The sequence below is a fragment of the Macaca thibetana genome, chromosome 4, assembly GCF_024542745.1.
Source record: "Macaca thibetana thibetana isolate TM-01 chromosome 4, ASM2454274v1, whole genome shotgun sequence".
NCBI classification, from domain to species: domain Eukaryota; kingdom Metazoa; phylum Chordata; class Mammalia; order Primates; family Cercopithecidae; genus Macaca; species Macaca thibetana.
Window position 1 is genome coordinate 25,591,433 of NC_065581.1, and position 24,204 is coordinate 25,615,636.

Below are 24,204 nucleotides of genomic sequence, written 5' to 3' on the forward strand. Positions count from 1 at the left end.
GTCCATCACCTTAAACATTTAACTTTCCTTTATCCTGGGAATATTCAAATTACTCTCTTCTAGCTATTTTGAAATAGGCAATAGATTATTGTTAACTAGAGCTACCCCACTGATCTGTCCAATACTAGATCTTGTTTCTTTTATCAGCTGTGTTTTTGTACCCATTTTGCACCTCTTTTCATCTCCCCCCATGCCCCCACACTTCCTGCCCTCTGGTAGCCCCCAATCTACTCCTTGTCTTCGTGAGATAAATGGGGGTTCATTTTTTACTTGGTTGTCCTTGTTTGTGTTTTTGCCCTCACTTGGTTTATTTGGGTGAGAAAATAAAAATAGCCTGTTGGTTAAATAGAAATCCAAAACTATAACTTACTGCTAAAGAACCTGCAGTACAGACCCTAAAGAAATGGCCACGTTTTCACTTTGGCCTGAGGGTCACACTCTTGTGGAGTGCCAGCATTCTAAGGTAGGCTTTGAAGACCCCAGTCTTTTCCCACCTGCCCAGGGGACTCCTGTGCATGTCGTGGAAGCATGTCAGAGATGTTCCCGGGTCAGGGGAAATGCTCATGTCTGGGGGAAAAGACAGTCAACTGAATCCAAATGGAAGACTGAAGGTAATATTGAAGATAGGTGAACTACCAGAGGGAAATAAAAACACTGAAACTAGATTATATATAAAAATGGAAACTATTTTCTAACTTATTCCCTTTTCAACCCTAAAAATTATTCTCTTTTCAAACCTAAGAATGCCTTGCTATATTCCAGATTTAAAAGACAAAAGAAATAACAGTCAAGGTATTCTATTAGAATTAATTGAATATTTGACCATTGATATATATCATCTGTTGCTACAAAGAAATACTTCATAGTTTAAAATTTGCTGAGTTCCCCCAAAATCTGACTTAAAACATTATTTGTTCTTCGAACCTCCTTTTAAAGTGTTAAGGAGTCTTTTTCACTTTCCTTTTTACCTCTGTTTTCTCCTGTCACTGCACGAAGGATTGTATCCGTGTGATAAAATGAACATACCCATGTGTAAGTCAGGTTATGGCTTCTGTGCATTATCTTGAGCTCCATTGTTTTTACACAACTGGTTCTCCAAAGAAAGGATATCACCTGTCTATTTTATTTGAAGTACCACAATAAAACAGTTCATCCCGGTGAGCCCTTGACTTTCAGAAAGTAAACAATTAACTAATGGCAGGTGTAGGGAGCTCTTTTATATGGCTTCTAAACAACCAATGTTTAAAAATTAAACTCCACTTCCCACCTGATCTTACAACTATTCACCAAAGTTCTCCCACCAACATCAACATTATTTAGCAATTCTCTAATTATAGATCCCTCCTAACTCCCTGACAAACCTTTAGAGTTGGGAGAGACCACATAATTACATCCTGCTCACTCAACAAAGGAGGCATGGTGTGACCCTCACTGGTCAGAATTCTGGATGATACTACAACCATGTCATTAGTGAGTCAGATGCCAAAGGAAATGTTAAAATTTTAATGCATGTTGTGAATTTCTTTTTTTTTTTTTTTTTTTTTTGAGACGGAGTCTCGCTGTGTTGCCCAGGCTGGAGTGTAGTGGCGCGATCTCGGCTCACTGCAAGCTCCGCCTCCCGGGTTCACGCCATTCTCCTGCCTCAGCCTCCCGAGTAGCTGGGACTACAGGCGCCCACAACCGCGCCCGGCTAATTTTTTGTATTTTTTTTTTTAGTAGAGATGGGGGTGAATTTCTTTATAACAATGAATGTGCGGTTTTCATTAATATGCTGTTTATGTTTTTCATGATTAACAGTTTCTTTTTGGTGTAAAGATGACATGTGCTAGAGTGTTTGATTCATGTACTTTGGATTTGATATCTAAATCAGCTTAAAGTGACAAAATCTTTATGGTTTTATATTTGTTTAGGGTTTACACAGTATTAATGATCTCTTAGCGCCATCTAGTGTGGGTTTAAAACCACCATTGTTAAAAATTATTGCTATTTAAAATTCAGTCATGGGTCTTCTGTCAAAATCATTAAATAATACAGTTTTTCAAAAATTTGCTTTAGAACATTTTTTTTCTAAAGTACCATGACTGTATTCTTTATAAAGGTAGCAACAATTAGCATCAATGATCAGTATACTGTTGATAAAATATATGATGTCCTCACCCTCCTCTGAGTAATTCTCTTTGCATTGTTGGCATTTTATATATTTGGCATTTTATATATATATAAAAATACATATAAATATATATATATAATACAGTTCTTTTTCTATATATGTATATAGAAGATATGACACTTCATTTATTGACAAAAGAAACAATCAGTGAATACTTAAAGTTCATGTATTTTCCTCTGGGGCCTCCAAGACATCTGTCTACACACAAAGGCCGTGGGCATTATATTATTTTATCCTTATTCCCCACAGTCAGTTTGGGATTTATAAATAACTTTAAAAATATGGGAGGGAAAAGAAAACAACTCCCAGGATTGTTTTAGAGACGCAGGCAAATGAGGTGCCCCGGGTACAGAGTTTAAGGAGGTCCTCACTTTCAGGTGCCTGCCCTGCACTTGGAGGAACCTGAAAGGGAAGGATGTGGAAGGGGACTTCATGGATGGTCCCCAGCCCTGTCCTCCAGGCACTTGTCCTGGGCACAGAGGGCTGGCATGGGGCCTCCTTTTTAGGAGATCACTTTTCCATAGTGAAGCCAAGTAATGTGCCTGTTTTAGCTGCAGTGCTTGTAGACAGATTTCCTCCTGGACACCTGTTTAGCACCTTGCACTCATGACAGTGGAACTTTTGTCATCTTCCTGAGAAATTCCTCAGCCTTCCTGCCCCTTGGGTGCTTCCTTCTGATAGAGCCGGCACTGCTGGGGAGTGTGTGACTGGAGTAGATTGATGATTTCAGGGAGTGAGACTTTTCTCACCTGCATTTCAAATAATCCTTCCTGTGTCATCAAACACAGTTTAAAGTTAGGAATTGGCTGGCTGCAGAGCTTTTGAGGTTTGTCAGAAGCATGAGATGAGCAGGAACCAGTAGTCTGAAGGTCAGACTGCCTTGGGAATCATCATGCCTCCTGGTCTACTGGTCCACCTTGTTTTTGCCTGTTAGATAAGAGGTGGATGTAGACCATCTTTGTCAATATAATTCTTAGATATTATGACGTAAACACCAGACTTTGCTTTCTATATCTTTTTTGGTATCTAAATGCCTCAGTCTAGTGTGGACTTTCTAAACTTTCCACTTCTACCCCAAGACAGTGGCATTTTACTTTCCCCATCATCACCATCTTCGCCATCACTAATTCCTCCCACCTGCAGATTTTTAAAAAATTTGTTCAGTCTTATTCATCTGTATTTGCCTCCTAAATAATAGATCTGTGTCCTGTGATTCTGCCTCAAAGCAAGGAAGACCTTGCCTATTTCAGGACCCCTTTCACCTATATTATCATTGAGGTTGGAAAGGTTGCTGCTGCTTTGAAAATTATATATATATATGTATTTTTAATAGATAAGGTCTTGCTCTGTCACCCAGGCTGGAGTGCACTGGCACGATTATAGTTCACTGCAGCTTCAAACTCCTGGGGTTGGTCAGGTGATCCTCCTGCCTCAGCCTCCTGAGTAGCTGGGACTTCAGATGCATGCCATCATGCCTGGCTAATTTTTCTATTTTTTGCAGAGATGGGGGTGGGGGAGTCTCACTTTGTTGTCTAGGCTGGTCTCAAACTTGTGACCTCAAGTAATTCTCCCATCTCAGTCTCCCAAAGTGCTGAGATAGATTACAGCCACTGCACCCAGCCAAAACTAGATTTTTGGAAACCAGACCTAGAGCAGATTCTGTCAATTTCTAGTGTGTAAGGGCCCTCATCACATAAAGCATCATGGGCTGCAGAGCTGCATAGATGTTCAACAAGAAAAACAGTAAAGGTCACCGAGCCCACTGACTTTCCCTGGCCCTGTGCACTTCTCTCCTGTGAGGAGCCTTCCGAGGAACCAAACCGGCCACACTTTGGACCCCACGGCTCTGACCGTAAACACAGAATAGAATGTGTTTCTCACAGCTTTGTCCCAGTAGGAGAGCCTACGGAGGCAAGTCAGGCACAGTCACCGTAACAGCAGCTGAGTTAAAGAGCCCTTCTTTGCTGTCATTTATTACCTGCATTGTTTTTTCACTTTTGCATTAAATAAATGTGCACTTTTTTGAGGGATGGTGCTTACATTTTTCAGAAGCTTGGGAATGATGCCGTATCCCAGGATTCTTCCAGCCCAGCCTTGAGCAGCGTAGAACGGTTGGATGGAGGTGGGGCAGGTAAGTCAGGCAATTGCCATCATCCCTTCGGAAAAATGCTTACCTTCTGATTGCAGGAGTCACATGTGATTGACAGAAGAAAAATTTAAATGGGGAGGCAAGAACCGATCTCTTTGTTGTGTGTTCTCAGCTACCACCTGAAAGACCACATCCCTTACCTACCTTCCCCTGGGGTGCGTCCTGCCCCACTGTAGCATTGTGTCTGGACAGGGCACTTTTTGATTTCCCAAAGGGAGGAAATTCTGACTATTTTTTTCACTGCAAACTCCTCAACTTGGAGCATTTTGGCAAAGTTAGGGGTGGGGGCAGCATACAGGATCATGGCTGATGTATTTAAGAATAAGCCATGCATGATATATGGAAGATGGGTGGCTGTCTTATTTGGTATGAAAATATGCTTCCCTTGCAGCTTGAATATGCATGAAATCCAATATCACTTGTCCCTCTGACTTTTTAGGTATAATAAAATAAGAAAATACCTTAGATGAAAACTGGAGAGTAATGTGTTAACTGTGTGATAGAATCCTCATTTTGCTATTTGAGATTCTTATGCATAGCTACAGTATCTTGGTGCAGTAAGAGTTGGATGATAAATCACATTTTATGGGCTTATTTTTACCAGTTGTCTTGTTAAATTAAGGCAGCAGTATGGATGGAGGTGGGGGATGAGATGACATTTCTGGAGCTGTTCTCACTAAACATGAGATTGCAGCCATCAGCATCGCCCTCCTCTCTTAGAACCTGCAGCCAGAGCCCTAACCGCTTGTTGTCCAGAACCAAGGCACTTCCATTTGGTTATACCTGTACCTTGCGTCAGATCTGAGAAAGACCTGAACACTTCAAATGCCTGAAGAACCACTGTTTTCCTTGTATGTGATTACAGCACTGTACACTATTAAATGTAAAAGCTTGTCAACCCTAGAATAATCAGGGGTAATCAGAAAAGAACCAAAAAGTTTATTGCTTTTCTACAAAGAACATTACTCTTCCTCCAGCATGTTTTGATTTTAAAAACATGCTAGAACAGCATATTCTTAAGATATTCTTAAAACATCCATGATGAGAAACAATGGTAAATGATTATAGCAGTTTGTACCAGACTTCTAGTTTCAAGTTACTGGCTTCTTTGACCTTTGATTAATTTTAAAGTGGCCTTTTTCGTCTTAGTGCCTAAACTGCACCCAGGTCTTCCAGAGAACCGCTTTGGTTTGGGAACACCAGAAAAGAATACCAAAGCAGAACCCAAAGTGGAAGCAGGTTCCAGGTCTCGGAGCTCATCCAGCACACCTACAAGCCCGAAGCCCCTCCTGCAGTCCCCCAAACCCAGCCTGGCAGCACGGCCCGTCATCCCACAGAAACCAAGAACCGCCTCACGGCCTGGTAAGAGTTTTGCAGTTAGGGAGTTGCGTTGTGACCAGGTAGCTTCCCAGAGCCAGCTGGATCAGATGCTGCAGGTTGTTTCAGGGGCAGCTAGTGAGCAAGGTACAGCGGCTTCTGCAGGAGGGGATCACAAGAAACCTGTGCAAAGCTGTGAAAGTGATGAGAGCTGAGGGATTCCTTTATTCAATGCTGAGCTCCACCATGTGTCAGAGTTGGGGACTCTGAGACTATCCTTGCTTTCAGGGGTACAGGTTGGTTGGTAGGCAAGACAGGGACATCTGTCTTTTGTCATGTTGACCCATCTGCAGTGCTTGGCTTGGCTTTCTGATACTTGTCTCCAGGGTGTTCAGACACTGAAAAGCAGCAGTTTAAGGATGAAGGCTACAAACGGGGAAAGCACAAGCTCTTCAGTTTTTATGCCATATTCTATGATGTATCAAGGGTTTAGAACAAGACTTGGCAAACAATGGGCCTGTTTTTGTAAATAGTTTTCCTGGACACAGCCATACGATTTGTACTGGTGTCATCTGGGGCTGTGGCTGTGCTACAGTCACCGAATGGTGTGCTTGCAACAGGGCCATATGGCCTGCAAAATGTAAAATATTTACTCTTGGGCCCTTTACAAAAAAGTTTACTGACTCTTAGTTTAGAAAATCTAATGATAGAAGAAACTTAAAAATATTAGAAATGGGTTGGTCTTCACCTTATTCTCTCCTGCACAAAAGAAGTCCTAGTGTGGTAGTGCACACCTGTAGTCCCTGCTACTTGGGAGGCTGAGGTGGGAGGATCATTTGAGCCTAGGAGTTTAGGCTGTCATCACACTGTGACCACACCACTGCACTCCAGCCTGAGTGACAAGACCCTATCTCTTAGACACACACACACATACACACACACACACACACACACAATTTTTTTTAAATTTAACTTTCCATTGTAAGAATTTTCAAACATACACAAAAGTAGGATAGGTAATATAACGAAAGTTACATCAATTCTTCACCTCTTCCCCTTGTTCTCCCACAAAAATTAGTCAAACAGGGATAAAAATAATATAGTCACATCATCATCATGGCTAATCTTTGAGCACTTAACTGTGTCCTTGGCACTGTTGTAAGTGCTTTATGATGAACTCTCAATATCCTCATCACTGCTCCGTTTTGCAGATGAGGAATTTGAGGCATAGAGATACTGAGTTTGCCAAGTCACGCAGCTGGTGTGTCTGGGTAGCCGCCAGATGTTCTGACTCCACCAACTGTCTTGGTTACTGTGTTTCTATTGACCTCTCCCCCATGGACATGCATATTGTAAAGTAAGATGCGCAGGTCATCCTAATAATTTGTCAATGTGCAGATGATTTGGGTAGAATGAGCAAAAAGGTAGAATCCTGTGTGTCCAAACTTCTTCCACTTGTGGTTCTTTCCCATGTTCCCTCATGTATTTTTTTCATTTCCTGGGTGGCCAGCCTGGATGACACTCCCTGGTCTTCATAGTCCATTGGTCCCTTGAAAAAACCAGTAAACTATCTCCAAAGAGAAGCACAAAGAAAGGGGTATACTGGCTTTACCTCAAGGAACTAAGCCTTGAAACAAACCCCTGAGTACTTCCTAAGTCTACTCAAACTTTTTCCCAAACCAAACCAAAGTTCTTTATGATGGGGAACACAAAAAATTTATTGGTACGCACACAATGTCTTCATGTAGAAGGAGTGGAGAGAATGAAGGCAGAGAAAATGGAAAAATGTTTTAATAGAAAGCAAAGCAAATAAGTTCTCAAAAGGAGGCTTGCTCCTAGCATTGTCATCAGCTAGGTGTGTCTCTAGTCTACAATAAAGAAACAGTTCTTATAAAATGAATCTAGTTTGTAGAGTAACTAGTTTGTAGAGTACAGTAGGCCCCTCTTATCCAAGGTTTTGCTTTTTACAGTTTCAGTTATTCATGGTGCAGATATTGAGAGAGAGAGAGAGACCACATTCAGATAACTTTTATTATAGTATATTGTTACAATTATTCTATTATTGGGTTTTAGTGTTAATATCTTACTGTGCGTAATTTATACATTAAACTTTATTATAGGTGTATGTGTAGGAAAAAACACAGCTTATGTAGGGTTCAGTACTATCCATGGTTTCAGACATCCACTGGAGGTCTTGGATTGTATCCCATGTGGATAAAGGGGGACCACTCCCTAGTTTCTAATGCTGAATATAAAACTAGCTGAATTCCCAATATTCTGTTGCAAGCAGTTTTATTTTGTTTATTTACTAAATGTGTTCATTTATTTCATAGCACTTAGTGTATCAAGAATTATGTTAATAAACCCATGTTTTTATAGAGCTTGGGAATTCAGCAGGCATTTTCAAATACACCATCTCATTTCCTCTCCGCCACAGCTCTGACAGCTTGTGAAGGTGGATAGTGTTATCTTCACATGTCTTATCACATCCCTGCTTATTTTGGTTAAGCAAGTAGGCAACTGGAAGTGTAAGACTGAAGAGAACCTTGCTGTAGATTGTCTTCTACGTGCACAGACACTCACACACCAACTTAAGAACCACCTTGCTGGTAACAGCAAAGGAAGGAGCAAGATCCAGTAGTCAGGGTGTCCACTCTTTTGGCTTCCCTGGGCCACATTGGAAGAAGAATTGTCTTGGGACACACACGAAATATGCTAACACTAACAATAGCTGATTACTTTAAAAAAAAAAAAAAGGCAAAATAATCTTGTAATGTTTTAAGAAAGTTTACAAGTTTTTGTTGGGCTGCATTCAAAGCCAACCTGGGCCGCATCCTTGTCCAATCCTGTGGGCCATGGGTTGGACAAGCTTTCAATTAGGGTGAAACAGCCCTGGTGTTTGAATTAAGAGACTAGAATTGGCCGGGCACGGTGGCTCACACCTGTAATCCCAACACTTTGGGAGTCCAAGGCGGGTGGATCATGAAGTCAGGAGATCGAGACCATCCTGGCTAACACGATGAAATCCCAGCTACTTGGGAGGCTGAGGCACGAGAATCACTTGAACCCGGGAGGCAGAGGTTGCAGTGAGCCGGAATCGCACCACTGCACTCCAGCCTTGGTAACAGAGCAAGACTCCGTCTCAAAAAAAAAAAAGGAAGAAAAGAGACCAGAATTCTAGTCCTAGCTATTTTGTCATCTTTCTTATTTTTAAGCTCTTCATTTGTCCAGTGACCAGAGTTTTTTCTGGTTCTAAAAGACCATGATTCCAAATTTTTGTTAGTGACCTACATATATGCATGCATGCATACACATACACACATATGTATAGTGACTGTTGTACTGGGTTTGACAACAGGTAAAGGCAGTGTCTTGTAAGTATTACATATTTTATGAAAACCAAACAGGCTTTGTGTTTAAGTCAGAAGGAACATGTGGTTTACTTACAGTCTAATTTTCAAATATCAGCACATTGAAATTCTTGATCTACAGGATAGATTCATATCTTTTCAGATACTAACTTTTTATGAGTATTCATTGGTTTTCCCTTTTGTTTGTGGATGTAACTTAACTGAGCAAAGACATAAAACTAATTTTTGGCCAGAAAAATTCTATGATGCTTTTTTTTTAAATGACCTATTTATATATATATATTTACCAGGCTTTATGTTCTTGGAATCCAGTTTGTAGGATGGTTTGAGTCACGTGTTTGTGTCTCCTCAGATGACATTCCAGACTCTCCATCTAGCCCGAAAGTTGCCCTTCTTCCACCTGTCCTGAAAAAAGTTCCTTCAGACAAGGAGAGAGATGGCCAGAGTAGCCCCCAGCCCAGCCCCAGGACATTTTCACAGGAAGGTAAGGATTTCTTTTCTCTGGGTTAGCTCTCCCCAAGGAGGGACATTTCAAAATAAAGGAATTCATTTTGGACTTTACTAATATCTTAGAGTTTGTTAAAGTCAACATTCCTTGGGTTAAATTTTTGGAAATGGAGTAGTTTCTTAGTTCAGAAACGATTCAGCATGATTGGTGACATTGGATCTTAATGACAAATGAAAAAAGCAGCTGAGATACCCAACCAAAGGTCTAACTTATTTGCAAGAGTAATTTCTAGATGCTTCTGAACTGACTTCCAGCATGTTAGGAGCTCCTTAAACATGATTTTATGACATATTTGGGGCTAAATATAGATTTCTGAGTCCCATTATTTTCAACGAAATCTTTTCCTACTTGTGGTAAATCACTACTGCAGTAGTTCTGGAGCAGCACCCCTGGGCCTGAGCCACCTTGCAGCTCACTCACGGTGCTCACTGAGTCACAAGGTCAGATGTTCCTCACTCTCAGAAGTGTGGTGCAGACGTGGACATTCTCAGGGCGACTTTGCACCAGTTTGCTCCTTCTAATTTGCTGAGGTAGAAGTACAGCAAGCTAATCCTGTGACAAGAATGCTTTCTTCCCAAATCAGATTGAGCTGTTACCAGTTACTATCAGAGGTGAGGCATGGTTATGGCTTCAGCACCCATGCCATTTCTTTTAAATGTATGATCGACTTTGGGGTTCTGTCGTATGTAATGTATAGTGTAAATGCCATCTCTGAGCCCTACCTATAAGGAAATTCTAGAGCTACACAAGTCATCTACACCCAGAAGGCTCTCATTGTGGTTTGGAGTTGCTGTGTTTTATTTTAGATGTATTTAATGCTTTAGAATCCTTTGATCTCTCTGACTGTTTTCTTCCTACAATGGCCTTTTTTCTTTTATTGATAATAGTATTGGGTTGAAGTTAATAGAAAGTGTTACTGAGCATAGTACTGTCTTTGTGGCTTGGAAATCTAATAAAAACAGTAACACTGCCTGCTTTCTCATCTCCATCCTACAGATTTATTTGTTGGGTAGAAGCTTTACTCACCTATTTGCTATAAATAAAAGATGGTAGGGTTGAGACCAAAGCTGCTAAACCACTTCTGCCAAATAGAGAAACTAAAGCTTTTGAAAAGTAGCTGGTATCTATAGTCATTTTACATGAGATAAATAAATACAGGGTTCAGTATTATAACCGAAGCCTTTGGAAGACTTGGTATAAAAGGAAGGACCTTTGGTGGTGCCAGCTCAGAGAGACTTGAGCCGGCAAGTATTTTCTGACAGTCCAGTTCTCACCACAAAGTGCCTCCCCCATTCCTACCCTAATTTTCCATCCTTTCTGCAACTGCTAACTTTACGTCTTTACTTTTAAGGAAGTGTTGAAAATGCCCGAAAGAATTCAGTTGGAGAGAAAAAGAAAGGTGAGGAAGGGATGGTAGTGCTAAGTAGGAATGTTCATCTGTCTTGTCTGAAGCAATTGAAATATTGAAGGATTTACAAAAGTAGAAAAAAGATCAGAAGGTTGAATACAAAAATCATTCTTTTAACATTTCTGGAAAACGATGTTTTCTAGATGCCTATAAATGATCAAAACAGGGCCTAGAGTAACCCACCAGCCTAACAAGTGCAAATATATATCATGGAGCCTCTCTAGTTAACAAAGTCGGGGAGATAGTGGATACTGCTGCAGGCTTTTAGCTGCTGTGAAAAAGTCGAGTGTTCTTTCCCCAGGAAGTTAGAGATAGAATGTGTTGCTCTTTAAATGTTTCAGAGCTTTAGGGGTGGATGTTTGATCCCCTTCCTCATCCGTCTCCCTCCCCTAGTAGCAAATCTTAGGAATGGCTCCCACGCCCTTCTTTCCAGTCGGACGGTAGGGATGGCTGAGCTGTGGAGACCATCACTTTCCCACCTGGGATCCAGAATAAGTTAATCAAAGACATCATCCTGATGTTATCACTTGGTATACAAATTGGACTGAAAATATACATGAAGTCTGGGAACAGTCTGTAAATGTCTGAGGTAGTAAGATTTTGACTTTATCAGCTTGTCCACTAAGGTGGCCCAGAAGTGGCAGCCATTTGTGAGTCCTATCTTTTTCTTTATAAACTGTCCATATTGTGCTCATTTCTGTTTTCTTATCTGTTATTCATGCTGGTTACTTCATTTCCCTGTTCTTTGCCTCCCTTTGGACTAGCGTGCCCAACTAATTTCTGAAGCAGGTAAATTGCTATGATTCTTCTGGATTATTCCATAGTGAATGTGATTTTCATTAATCCATCATGGAATCAAAATGATAATACTGGGGCCTTTTTGTTAATACTTTTTTGGGGCAGAATCAGAGCTCACCTCATTTTGCACGACATTTCCATAATGTTGGCTGTTGAATTCTGTAGATAATGATGTATATCTGCCCAGGACCAGCACTGTAGGTTCCTTGAATCCTAAGTGGGGTGGGTAAGCTGATATTTAATTTTTAATATTTACATTTTTAAATATTAATGTCAACACATTGATGTATGTGCTAATATAAAGGGTAAAATAAATCCCTTTTCCTCAGTAGTGCAAAGAGGAGATTATTACAAAAGACATTCAGATCATGACAGTGGCAAGCCTTCCAGTAGAGGGAAAAGATCTTCAAAACTGTACTCCACCATTGCAGAAGAGGAAGTGAATGCAATTGGGCACAGGAAGTCACAGCCAACAAATGGTTAGAGCCTTCGATTATCATCCCTCACTGACCCAAAGCTTATGAACTGGCACTAACAAAAACAAACTGTAATTGAGTAAATTCTGTCGTGGGACTGGGTCATACAAGAGAGTCATACGAGAGAGTTTTTTTGTTTTTGGTTTTGGTTTTGGTTTTTGGTTTTTCTAAATGTCAACAGGATGGTCCTTTTATTTGGGATAAAAAAATATTGACTTAAAAATCTAAAATTAGAAATTCTTATGAGGAAGATCAAGTTACTTTGGTGACTTGTCCTTTCAAATTTTTGTGATCATGCAAGTTTATTTTTATAATTGGGGTTAGACCTCCTATTCTCTTCCTTTATATCTTTACTCTCCTGTTAGGTTTCAACTGTGGTTGGATCAGAGATTCTTAGAATGACAAGAGTTTATATCCTTAGAGAATATTGGCCTAACATCTTACATTCTTTCAGAAAAGGATCAATAAAAAGTCACTGACTCAATGCAGACGTTGGGTCATGCACATGATCTTTCAGTGGACATTTTATCACCCTTTAGTAAGAAAGAAAAAGTACCAATTAACTTGTCAACCTTCAGGAACAATTTATTCCATTTTCTAGAAGTTTATCTCTGACGTCTGTCTTTCATTTGGCCCTGTAGTAAATTCTGTAACGTACTGTTCACGTGAGAACAATCCCAAGCGACAGAAAGGAGACAGATTTCAAATCAGCTTTGCCCTCCAATGGGAAATTTAAGAACAAGTATTGCTGACTCAGAGGAAAAAATGTCTTTTTTTGTGCCTAAAGTACTCATCTCCTCCCTGGTTAATACAATAATTTTTTTATAAATATGACTTCAAAAATCCATTAAAGGAAATCTTAGTACCTGTAAAGAATGTAACATATTCTGGTATGTGAGATTTCTTTAAAGGACTTCTGCTCTTGGAATGAGGCTCTTTTCTTTCTGTGAAACTATCAGGAGTTAATAGATGCACGTATTTAGGCTCCCAGGGATTAGGTGTGGCCCAGCATTCAGGCTGTAACACCATGCCCTTCACTGCCTCCCAAGAAAGCATTTCAGAATACAAGTTAATGGGAGTGACCTTATTATAGGGATACCTTCTCTTATTCTCTTACAGCAAAAGGATAAACTATTCTTGAATTTTCACACTTTACTATTGATAATAAACTTCTTGTGATACACTTCACAGCTTAACAGCCCAGTGAGTTATGACACCTGAAGTGGGAACTGTTGTCTTTGAGAACGTTCCTTGATACAGGTTTTAAAACAAAAAAGCATCTACCAACTGCCTGCCAGGGACAATGTTTGGAGCCTGCCTTCTCAGCCAGTGCCGTGGGCTCAGCCACGTGTGCTCACTTGCCTGGGATTCCAGCATGTACTAGCTAGGTGGCGGGGTGGGTTAAAGATACCTCTCAGAGCATAAAGCAAAGTCTGCAGGACACATAAGGATAAAACATTCTGCTTGGGCTGGGTAGCTCCTGCCCTAGAGAAAGCCAATTGAGTTGACCCTTTACTTTTACAGAATTCCTATGTAGTGGATTTGTTTATAGATACATAGTTACAGTAGCTCCTCTCTACAAGAAAGTTTCCCTCATATTGCCAAGAAAATCTCTATCTTCAGGCCTAGAAAAGTTACATAAATGAACACCTAAGACATTTATTTTCTGACGAGTTATTTTTGAGAATTTATTAGGCCAGAATCTCTGTCTCTATCTTGCCCCTTTTGTTAAGGGCACCTAAGGTTGCATAGATGTTTCTGGATTCTGGAGCTTTACATTTGAACTATTGTTTTCATTGACTTATATCACTTGATTATTAACAAAGCATCATTGAAGCAATGATCCTTCTTCAAGAGGCCACTAAAAACACTTCATACAAAACAAAAAGAGATGCTCCCCTGCCACCTGCCGCCCAGTGCCTATTGATCATCCAGTGAGGCTTTGCGTTAGAGTAAAAAGAGGATAAACACAGAGATAACCCACATTATAGAAAAGCAAGGAGAAGAGATTCTATATCTGTCTCAGATTTGTTCATAACCTCTTTAGCTTAAAATTCTCATTGTGAGGAGCTGGTCAAATTTTGATGGAATTAAATAGGACCATCTTGTATTTACTTTTCTGCTTTGATTTCTTGAAATAATGACAGGCATTAAGAAGTAATTTTTACAGGAGCTTCAATTAAAGTGATTTTGTGCATAATATTTTAATTTTGTTTTGTTAGTGCCGATTCCTAGCACTTGACTGTCTTCACCTTTGAGAATTGAGTAGCAGTCTGCTTTCTGAATAGTTCCTGCTTAAAAAAATAACATTTAGCGGATTAATTCTATTAAATAATTGCATGTACTTTCTTTTAAGTCTTTTAAGAGCAGCTTTGTTTACGCTAAAACAGCCTTATTTTCCTAAAGTATGTATTCATGAAACAAACAGAGGCTATTCTCAAATATTGTTCTCAAAGCATGCTGCATATTTCTATCATGAATATTATGTTTTGTGTGGCTATTATATTGATTTGACAGACAAAATGCTTAATTTCTTTTACTAGAAATATTTGTAAGCACATCTTTTTCCATTTCATATTATTTCCTCTCTGCATTTAATTATACGTTGTGATGTTTTTATAAGAGTATATCCTATTTTCTTGAAGAAAATAGTTGATTTTGGCTTTGAATGCATTGTAATGGCCCCTGTTTGTACAGGGCATCTGATTCTAAGATTCCTTTTATATATCACTTGCCTCTTCCATAATCCAAGCTACAGCCAATAAATACTTGGCTGTGACTTGCAGTCTGTAAGCCAGTGCTCTGCTCTACTTTTTCCACCAGATTCAAGTTCTGCTCCCACTAAGTGAGTTCTTAAAGATAAATTTAACAGTTGGCATGTTGGGCTCTTGCTAGAAAGTATAAAAAATCAGGGCCAACTACTGAATACTATTTTCAGGTCATCATAGTGTTTTTCTCCTGGAAAATATGGATGTCAGTGGAGCTTACAATGGAGAAAATACCAAATTTTCATATGATCCTCTAACTCTGCATTTATATGCATGTTTCAGAAGCTTTAAAATCATCACATATATGCAATATCAAATCATCTTCAAGAATGACAGACTTCATGTTCGAGCCTCTCTGTACCAGTTATTGCCACTATAGACAGGATGTGTATATACATGGAGTGTTTGTGTTGAATAAATTACCTGTTCATTTACTTGAGTATCTTCTATTAGTTAACTTTAATTGTATTTAAAATAGTGATAAATATGTATATAGACACATGCATAGAGATGCTCCAGCACTCTTAACAAATACTTGCATTGAAGAAGTGTTTGTGAAACAACTGGATTTTTTTCACCCTGTGTAAAAGCAAGCATTAACTCAAGCTGCCTAAGAGGAGGTCTGTCTGAATTTGTAAAACGTCTAAATCTTATAAATATTTTAAAAATAAATTCTAGCCAGGCACTGTGGTTCACATCTGTAATCCCAGCACTTTGGGAGGCTGAAGCTGGAGGATCACTTGAGGCCAGAGGTTTGAGACCAGCCTGGGCAACAAATGAGTTGTCTATACAAAAATAAAAATAAAAAATTAGCTGGGTGTGGTGAGAAGGTGCACCTGTAGTCTGCGCTACTCTGGAAGCTGAGACAGGAGGATCACTTGAGCCCAGGAGTTTGAGGCTACAGTGAGCTATGACTGCGCCACTGAATTCCAGCCTGGACAACAGAGTGAGACTCAGTATCTATAAATGAATAAATGCTTGCATGCATACATACATACATGCATACATTCTGGAGTTTTAAAAAAGGATGTAATTCTATTGAAACCATCTTTTAATAGAAGCCTGACTAAACCTACTTCAATATAGTTGTAGTCAACATCTTAATTACATGCAATCAAATAGATGTTCCCTTAAGGGCTGGAAAGCAAACGGCAAAGAACATTCCCCCTACAAAGTTGTTCACATTAGGCATCTGGACTAATAAGGCTGGAGACTAGAAGACCAAGTGCTTTGACTTTCAAACTCATCACATTAATTGCATAACTTTAAGTCCTTGATCTCGCTCTGCCTTAATTTTCCTGTCCTTGAATGGTGCTTACCTACTATAGTAAGAACATGTCAGCCTGGTACTAGTCTCATTATCACATGCACATTCACAGTTGGTAGAGTTTAATCAATGGAGGTGAATATAGTTAGAATGAATTTCTAAATAAAGTCACCACCATAGTGAAATTCTTTGACAGCCCTCTTGAAAGTATATATTATTTTTCCTCCTACAATCCCTGAGTCTTGGAGAATTCGGAAGCCCAGTGTCAGTGACTCAAAAGAATCAGCATTTAGGTGGAGACTGAAGGACAACCTGCTTTTAGCAGGAAGATTTATATGTTGGATTTCTTTGAATTTTAATCATGCCTGCTCTAATGACCCTGGTCTATAGGGTTATCTCAGTTTTTTATCTGTGACATAAACATTTTTGGTTTCTTGAATTTCTCCATTTTTAGAAAGTACTCTTATGTCATGTCATAGAACATGAGTTAGACCCAAGATTGCCAGGAAACAAAAATATTGGGAAGAATGGAAAGTTTGATTATCCTTTAAATCTAAGAATTAGAACAAATATATTTGCTCTGAAGACAAAAGAGCAGTATATTGTATTTGTTTCTTCCCTTGAACCTGTAGTGTATTTTTGAGTCATTTAATATAGAGGAAGAACTTATTTTGGTTTTAAAACAATGAAAAATATTTTCTAGAAGATACCAAAGGAAATACTCTAGTTTAAGGTTGGGTTTATTGTAAAAAGTTTTCAGGATGAAGATAATACAAGTCTTCCCTACTTTCTTTTGTTCTTAGTAATTAAAGGATTCTTTGTCTATTAGTATCAAATTGGTTTTGTGATAAAGAGCAAAATATTTATAGATATTTATGCACCTTCATTCTCCAAACCTGGCTTACTGACAGCTTTGAAAGGACAAGTGCATTTAATTTTTTTACCCAACACAAGTGCATTTAATTTCTTTACTCAACACGAGCTTAAAAATACAAGCTTAAAAACACAAACTTAAAAATAGAAATTGCACTTCAGTTTGGGTGATAGAGCAAGACCTCATTTCTAAAAAGAAAAGAAAAAATAATAGAAATCAATGATAATATTTGTTTGTTGCTTTCTTCCCCCGATTTGAGAATTTGCCTGAATCTGTTGGACAAAAAGAAGTCATAATTTAAGAAATGACGAGTTGATGGGTGCAGCACACCAATATGGCACAAGTATACATATGTAACAAACCTGCACATTATGCACATGTACCCTACAACTTAAAGTATAATTTAAAAAAAAAAAAAAGTCAAAAAGAAAAAAAAAAAAAAAGAACCACTGAAAACTTGTGAGCAGGGAAGTGACATGATAAAATTGATGATGACACAGTAGACATGAAAATCAAGTTAGGAAGTGGGATACTGAAATAGACCAGGGGTATGTTAAGGGTGATGTCAGTGGGAATGCAAAGTTAGTGAAACATATAACACATTTGAAAGGAAGACTCAGTAGACTTGGGACTAGTAAATATGAAGCCACAAAAGAAGAGAGGAATCAAGGATCACTCCAGCATTTCAAACCACAGTTTTTCAATAAGGTGACATTTGTACAAATGGAGAATTCCAGATGGGGGATAGTTTGGAAGGATCAAAGATGTGGTATGGTTTAGATATGTGCAGTCATAGAATTTGGGAATAGAAGAGTTTCAATTTTTTCTAGCTTTGTTTTACCTTGAAATTTTCTTACCAGCATTCTTAAATACATAGAAAAAATTTAAAAACTAGTACAGTAAACTCCTATGTACCCAATACATCTAGACTCAACAGTTTTCATTTTGCCATATTAGTTTTATCTATATGTCTGCCTCTCTGTTTATCCATCTTTTTGACTGAACCATTTAAAAGTAACTTGCAGTTGCAATAAAATTTCATTTCTAAACAAAAAAAAAAAAAAAAAAGAAATTACCTACTTTTATTATCAGATTTGAAAGGTTTTTTTCTTTTCAGAGTTTTGAGTCATTTCAATTTAATGTCATTAACTAAAAATTTAAATTTTTATTGTCTAAATAGCAGAATCTGGCTCTAATACCAGTATTGGCAAGAGAAGCACTCTATTAGGTTTGCATTTTGACTATTAGGTTTAATGAGCTTTCACTTCCTGAAACACTCTTCAGTGGGTTCAACATTTTAATAGCCAGCTCCTGGCAAGATGAGTTTTGTTTTTTGGGGTTTTTTTTTTAGCAGAATGCAAAAATCAAGTGATTAGAAGCATCAAGTGAATCCTATAGCTTTTGAAGGACTGATACAGTGTGTTCCTGGTTAGATCATTTGAACTTCCAAGTGATGAGGTAGCTGTACTCTTCCTTCAAGCTGGCACAAAGTGTGTAGGTTTAGTATTTTTAGCTCAAGAACTGTCTATACAATAGACAAGATGAATAGTATTTAATAATCCTTAATAGCTATGCTGGAGTACAGCATCCGAACCTTTTCCCAAGGTATCACAGCAGTGAAGCCATGTTGTAGTTGGAAAGACCATAGACTTTGGAGAGACAGATCTAGTTTAAATCCTGGTTTCAAGTTTTACAAAACCTACCTTACAGAAGGTAATTGTGAGGAATAGCGATAATAAAACAGAGAGTGCCTGACACATAACAGAGGCTCCGTTCCAGTAATGATTCTCCCACCGTTGCTTTATAAAGCCTCAGTGGATTCTTCAAATTTATGTGTAATCAGAGCAGGCAACAATAATGGTAATGCTTTTTACCTGGAGGGTGATTCCAAAATGGTTGATTGTGTCATAGACAATATTTAATGCATTTTCACTAGACTTTACAGTATTTATTTCCTAGAGGGTGAAACTGAGGTTTTCTGAGTCACAGAAAGGTCTGACAAAGACTCCTGAGGCCTTTGCTGATATCCTGCCCCACAATCAGGAATGACAAACCCCAAGTCATCTGCAGAAGGCATCGAATGGGACATCTGTCAGCCCAGCATCTCCTCAAGGCTCTGCCCTGTTCTCTCTGCTGCATGAGGGGGCAGCTACGACTGAGGAGGTCACCTGGGGCAGAACCACTTCAAAGCCCTCTTCCCTCCTGGCATCTCCCTCCACTTCCCCGCCATCCTTGCCTGGGGGGTCCTCACCTCAGATTCTTGCCCACATCTATGAGAGGTTCACCCTGTCATAGACTGTGTTTTTGTGTGTGTTTTCTCTTTTTGTTTCTGCTTTGTTGGTTGGTTTTACATTTCTGTCTAGAGTCTCTAAACATAATAGCAAGTTTGTTTCTGAGAAAGTTCATGCTGTTCCCCTCTCCTCCCGCAAACATTCAAGGCTACTGCATCTCAGCCCATTGTCAGTCAGGCCAGTGGTGTTATTTTGTCAATAAACTGTGCGACTTTTCTTTTTATTTCAGTTTCAAGGAGAAGCTGGGGCCAGCAGGCCCAGGAGTATCAAGAACAAAAGCAACGGTCCTCCAGTAAAGATGGCCATCAAGGCAGCAAATCTAGTGACTCTGGAGAAGAAGCAGAAAAAGAGTTTATTTTTGTGTAAAGGTCACCCACGCAGAAGTCTTTCTGTGCAGGGTGCTTTGGTAGCCATCAGAGAGGAACCAAGGGCACCACCTCTTCTTCCCAGGCGTTCTTCTCTCGGTGCTTTATTCTCTTCTTTTTCTTTATTTCTCCCCCTACCCCCATCCCCTTTTTTTTTTTTTTTTTTTTTTTTTTTTTTTTTTTTTTGTATAGAAACAGATCCATTTCTTGGTAATCAAATCACATTTGTTTGGTCTTCCTCCAACCCTTCGCATTTGATTTCTAAACATTTCTTCATATGCCTTTAATGAAAGCCAGCAATTATCCCATGGGCCCTACTTGAATTTCTCTGAGGCAGCTACAGATTGCCCTGCAAGATGAGTTTTTGGAGATAAATGAAATAACTGGACACACACTCACACAAGTAACACCACAGCAAACCTCAGAGTACTGCTGAGTGTACCTGTGTCAAATCCACACAGGACTCAATATAGCAATTTATTCTTGATGTATGCAATTGCACATTGTAATTATATTAACAGAGCACACTAATAATTTGTATAAATTATATATATTAGATCTTGGGTATGGTTTTTACCTTCTCCCATGGGGAACTTCTTCCTTCCTGATGTGGAATTGTACATTTAAAGCTTGGTCGGTGACCTTTGCATAGCGTCAACGAGCACAGTTAAGAACAGAGTGAGAGAGGCCTGCGGCTGATTTTACCATGTGCCCAGATTAATGTATATAGTTGATTGGAATGAGGTTTTATGAATATTCATGTTTTTGAAGGCCTTTAATTTCTGTCTGCATATTAGCTTTTAATGTGTGATTTTAAGAGAGAATACTTTGACACCTGTAAAAATCAAAATACTACTCTTTATAAGACATTTCACAAATATTCACTTACATTACAGGCTGGAAGTATTTTATTCATATGTATATTTATACCAATAAAATGATTTTACATGTGGAATTGGGGCCTTCTCCAGTTACATTTTTAGTTTGGACTGGCTCAGGGTGGTGAACTTTGGTTTTGTTTCCAAAATCCAAAATAATCAATGTTCTCAGATAAGCAATCTGGGAACCATTACCTTCAAAATAAAGATCACTTACCAGTGCCACTGCCTGTTTTCACCCTTGGGAAAAATGATAAAATTTACCAGAAGAATATAGAATTATGAGTTTGATCCAGCTCCCATTACCATGCATAAGGGTCATACGAGGGATGCAAGTGTGAGCGAAGAAGTGTGATTTGAAGAGTTGCAAGCAGTGGTTATCTATTGGAAAGAAGAATGATAGAAGGTGGGGTTGGCATGACATGACTATTTCCCTCATCATCCTCCACTAGCCCTCTCCTCAACTCAGGTGCCTGGCATATGAGTAAGTGCCCATAATGTAGACCAGATGGTTTGCTGCCTTTGCGTGACTTCATGAGGGCAGAAAGACACAAGATTGCTTCCTCCAGCTGTAGCTCTGCTGTCATAAAACAGAAAGTGCTCACAGAGCAATCAGGTTCACATTCATTTAGAATGCTATGTGGTAAAAGGCACACATGCTGCTGGTTAGCACTTCTCTCTGGGTTTCAGCATGAGAACTATTCTCAAAGAGACAGTCGAGAGAAGCCCAGGTAGTGAATAGCCTTGGTGCTTTATTATGGAGTTGGATCCTGATTCTATGCAGTAGGAGCCATTGCATTTTTTAAAGCAATAATGCAATCAGAGCTAAGACTATAAAGGTAAACCCTATAGACTAGAGGTAGGCATCCAGTGAAGTGGCTGAGCAAGGATTCTTAATCATTTTCCCTCTCCTTATGGTGGTCAAGAGGTGCCCACTCAGATGCTCCTTTAAGAGAACTTGGCTATGGGGAGCACGTGGGGGCCGACCATGGCTACCAGCTTCCAGCTGCAACACCTTCAGACCCTCTACAGTGGTCATGCTGCGGCTAGGCCACCCCCATTCTCCCTGCCAACCTCCGAGGATGGTTGGTTCGCTAGAGCTGCCCAACACAGGACTCTACTGAGCAACTTTTGCTCTAGGGCCCTCCTCTGGTCTGGCCAAGGCTTTCTCAGAGCTGCACCAAAGCTCTCCCTACCTACATCTCCTTTCCTCCTTCCCAAACTTCTTTTACAGGTGATCAACCTGAATAAGGTCTGAAGGCACTCCCTGCTACTGCTCCCTCCACTTTTATCCTTCACAGCGATTTCCCCCAGTAAATAAATATTCTGCGGTCTAATCCCATCTGGGCACATGCTTCTTGGAGAACCTGAACTGACATACTTCTCCATATTCTATCACTGTAGATCAAGAATACCTGCACTTTGGGAGGCCAAGGTGGATGGATGAACTTTGAGATAGGGAGTTTGAGACCAGCCTGGCCAACATGATGAAACCCCATCTCTACTAAAAATACAAAAATTAGCCAGGCTTGGTGGTGGGTGCCTGTAATCCCAGTACTCAGGAGCCTGAGGAAGGAGACTCGTTTGAACCTGGGAGGTGGAGGTTGCAGTGAGCTGAGATCACACCACTGCATGCCAGCCTGGGTGACAAAGACTCTGTCTTAAAAAAAAACTACGCACATGGAAAGTCAGCTTTACCATCTACATCTGCTGTGCTGGTGACTAGCAGATCTTTCCTCAAAATGTGTGGGCCTTTGTATTTGTTTTGTGAATATATTATAATTTGTGCTATGTCCCTAAAAGAAAGGTGCCCTTAAGGCAGAGTGGACTAACTGACTTCTCGACGCCCTTTGGGATTTTGACACAACAGATACCACTTTGATTCCCGTTACCCTTGTAGAGTGCCAGTAGAATTGAAGAGAACCATTCTTGCATCCAGGAACCCAGTGAAGCTAAGTGCTGGAGCAGCAGTGGAGCCCATCAGGAGCTGCAGGTCCCGGAGAGCCCACGCGGACCAGCCAGATGGCAGTGGGGGGTGCTGGTCATGGAGCAAGGGTTGAAGCCTCCTAGAAAACCCCTAGAATACTAAACCACACATATTCTTTTTTCTGTTTGTGCCATGCACAAGACCTAAATTAAGAATGAGAAGGTTTCCAGCTGCATCCATGTCCCTACAAAGGACATGAACTCATCCTTTTTTATGGCTGCATAGTATTCCATGGTGTATATGTGCCACATTTTCTTAATCTAGTCTGTCATTGATGGACATTTGGGTTGGTTCCAAGTCTTTGCTATTGTGAATAGTGCCGCAATAAACGTGTGCATGTGTCATTATAGCAGCATGATTTATAATCCTTTGGGGAACTGAACAATGAGAACACTTGGACACAGGAAGGGGAACATCACACACCGGGGCCTGTTGGGGGGGGGGGGGGAGGGGGGAGGGATAGCATTAGGAGATATACCTAATGTAAATGACGAGTTAATGGGGGCAGCACACCAACATGGCACATGTGTACATATGTAACAAACCTGCACGTTGTGCACACGTACCCTAGAACTTAAAGTATAATAAAAAAGAAAAAAAATTTTTTTAAAATGCAGACTGTAAAAAAAAATAAATAGAAACACAAGCACAAAAAAGAATGAGAGATTTCATAATCACCTCTCGGATATACTAAGCAGGGGCCAAATAATCTAGGAACTGTTTGATCACTTATTTTGGGAATGCATTCATTGTGCAGCTTTTGAACAGGCTGACTTTCCAATTTTATTTTTCTTTAACATTGGTCAGTATGGGTCTACTAGCACAGGCCATTGGCCAGCAGTTGATCAGGCATGTGTCAAGTGTTGGAGAGAACTCAATCGCAATTAAAAATTGGCGACTAAAAATCCGAGAAGAGGATAACAGGCACGTGCTTCAATTAGGAAGGGGCGAACAGCTTGCAGTGGGTAAGATCTTCTCATGACTTTGACCCTGCCCTGTGTTGGCTCATTTCCCCAGGTGATCCAGTTCCTTTTGTTGACTATTCACTGTAACACTCCATTTGCAAAACAGCATTCCCAGAGAAAACAGCTTTTCAGCTGAAGGGAAAACAGAATATAAATATACACACACACACACACACACACACACACACACACACACACATATATATATATATATTTTTTTGCAGAGAAGAAATAAATGGATTGCAACAGGAAATCTCAGTAGGCAGGATGGCCCTGATTTTCAACTGAGACATTACACCTGTTCTGTCCCAAGTGTGAAAATCCTAAATTGAGGTGGCCTTGAAAGGATATTTCTGTTTATCACTTTTTTACTTGCTAGATTGAAAGCACTGCCCCAGTGTGGCCCTGCAGTAAAAACGATGTGGCCTTTATTCATTCTCAGTCTCTCTTTTACATTTTCCCTCAGAGCAAGAACATGAACCAATGCCTTCAATAGCTGTAGTGATGCTGGCCTTCATTTCTACTCTTTAAAAGGTGCTAAGAAAACAGTAGAGGTTTCCTAGATGCTCACTGTTGTCATTGCCATGTTTAGGGTCCTGCTTTTCCTAAATT

At 39.7% G+C, this 24,204-nt stretch overlaps 1 protein-coding gene across 11 annotated transcripts in view; it reads left to right on the plus strand.

Annotated features, from left to right (window-relative positions):
* Positions 1–20,717, plus strand: part of CARMIL1 (capping protein regulator and myosin 1 linker 1) — a 343,419-nt gene extending 322,702 nt beyond the window's left edge. For 4 of the 11 annotated variants that reach the window (XM_050788179.1, XM_050788183.1, XM_050788184.1 and 1 more), the window contains 5 exons: positions 4,220–4,301; positions 5,469–5,681; positions 9,360–9,491; positions 12,051–12,200; positions 19,627–20,717. In XM_050788179.1, coding sequence (XP_050644136.1) covers positions 4,220–4,301; positions 5,469–5,681; positions 9,360–9,491; positions 12,051–12,200; positions 19,627–19,763 — 714 coding nt within the window. In that variant the 3' untranslated portion in view covers positions 19,764–20,717. Of the gene's footprint in view, positions 1–4,219; positions 4,302–5,468; positions 5,682–9,359; positions 9,492–10,866; positions 11,713–12,050; positions 12,201–19,626 lie in introns of those variants that run through there. The other 7 variants (XM_050788185.1, XM_050788186.1, XM_050788180.1 and 4 more) reach the window with 6 other exon arrangements.
* The last annotated feature ends 3,487 nt before the right edge of the window (positions 20,718–24,204 follow it).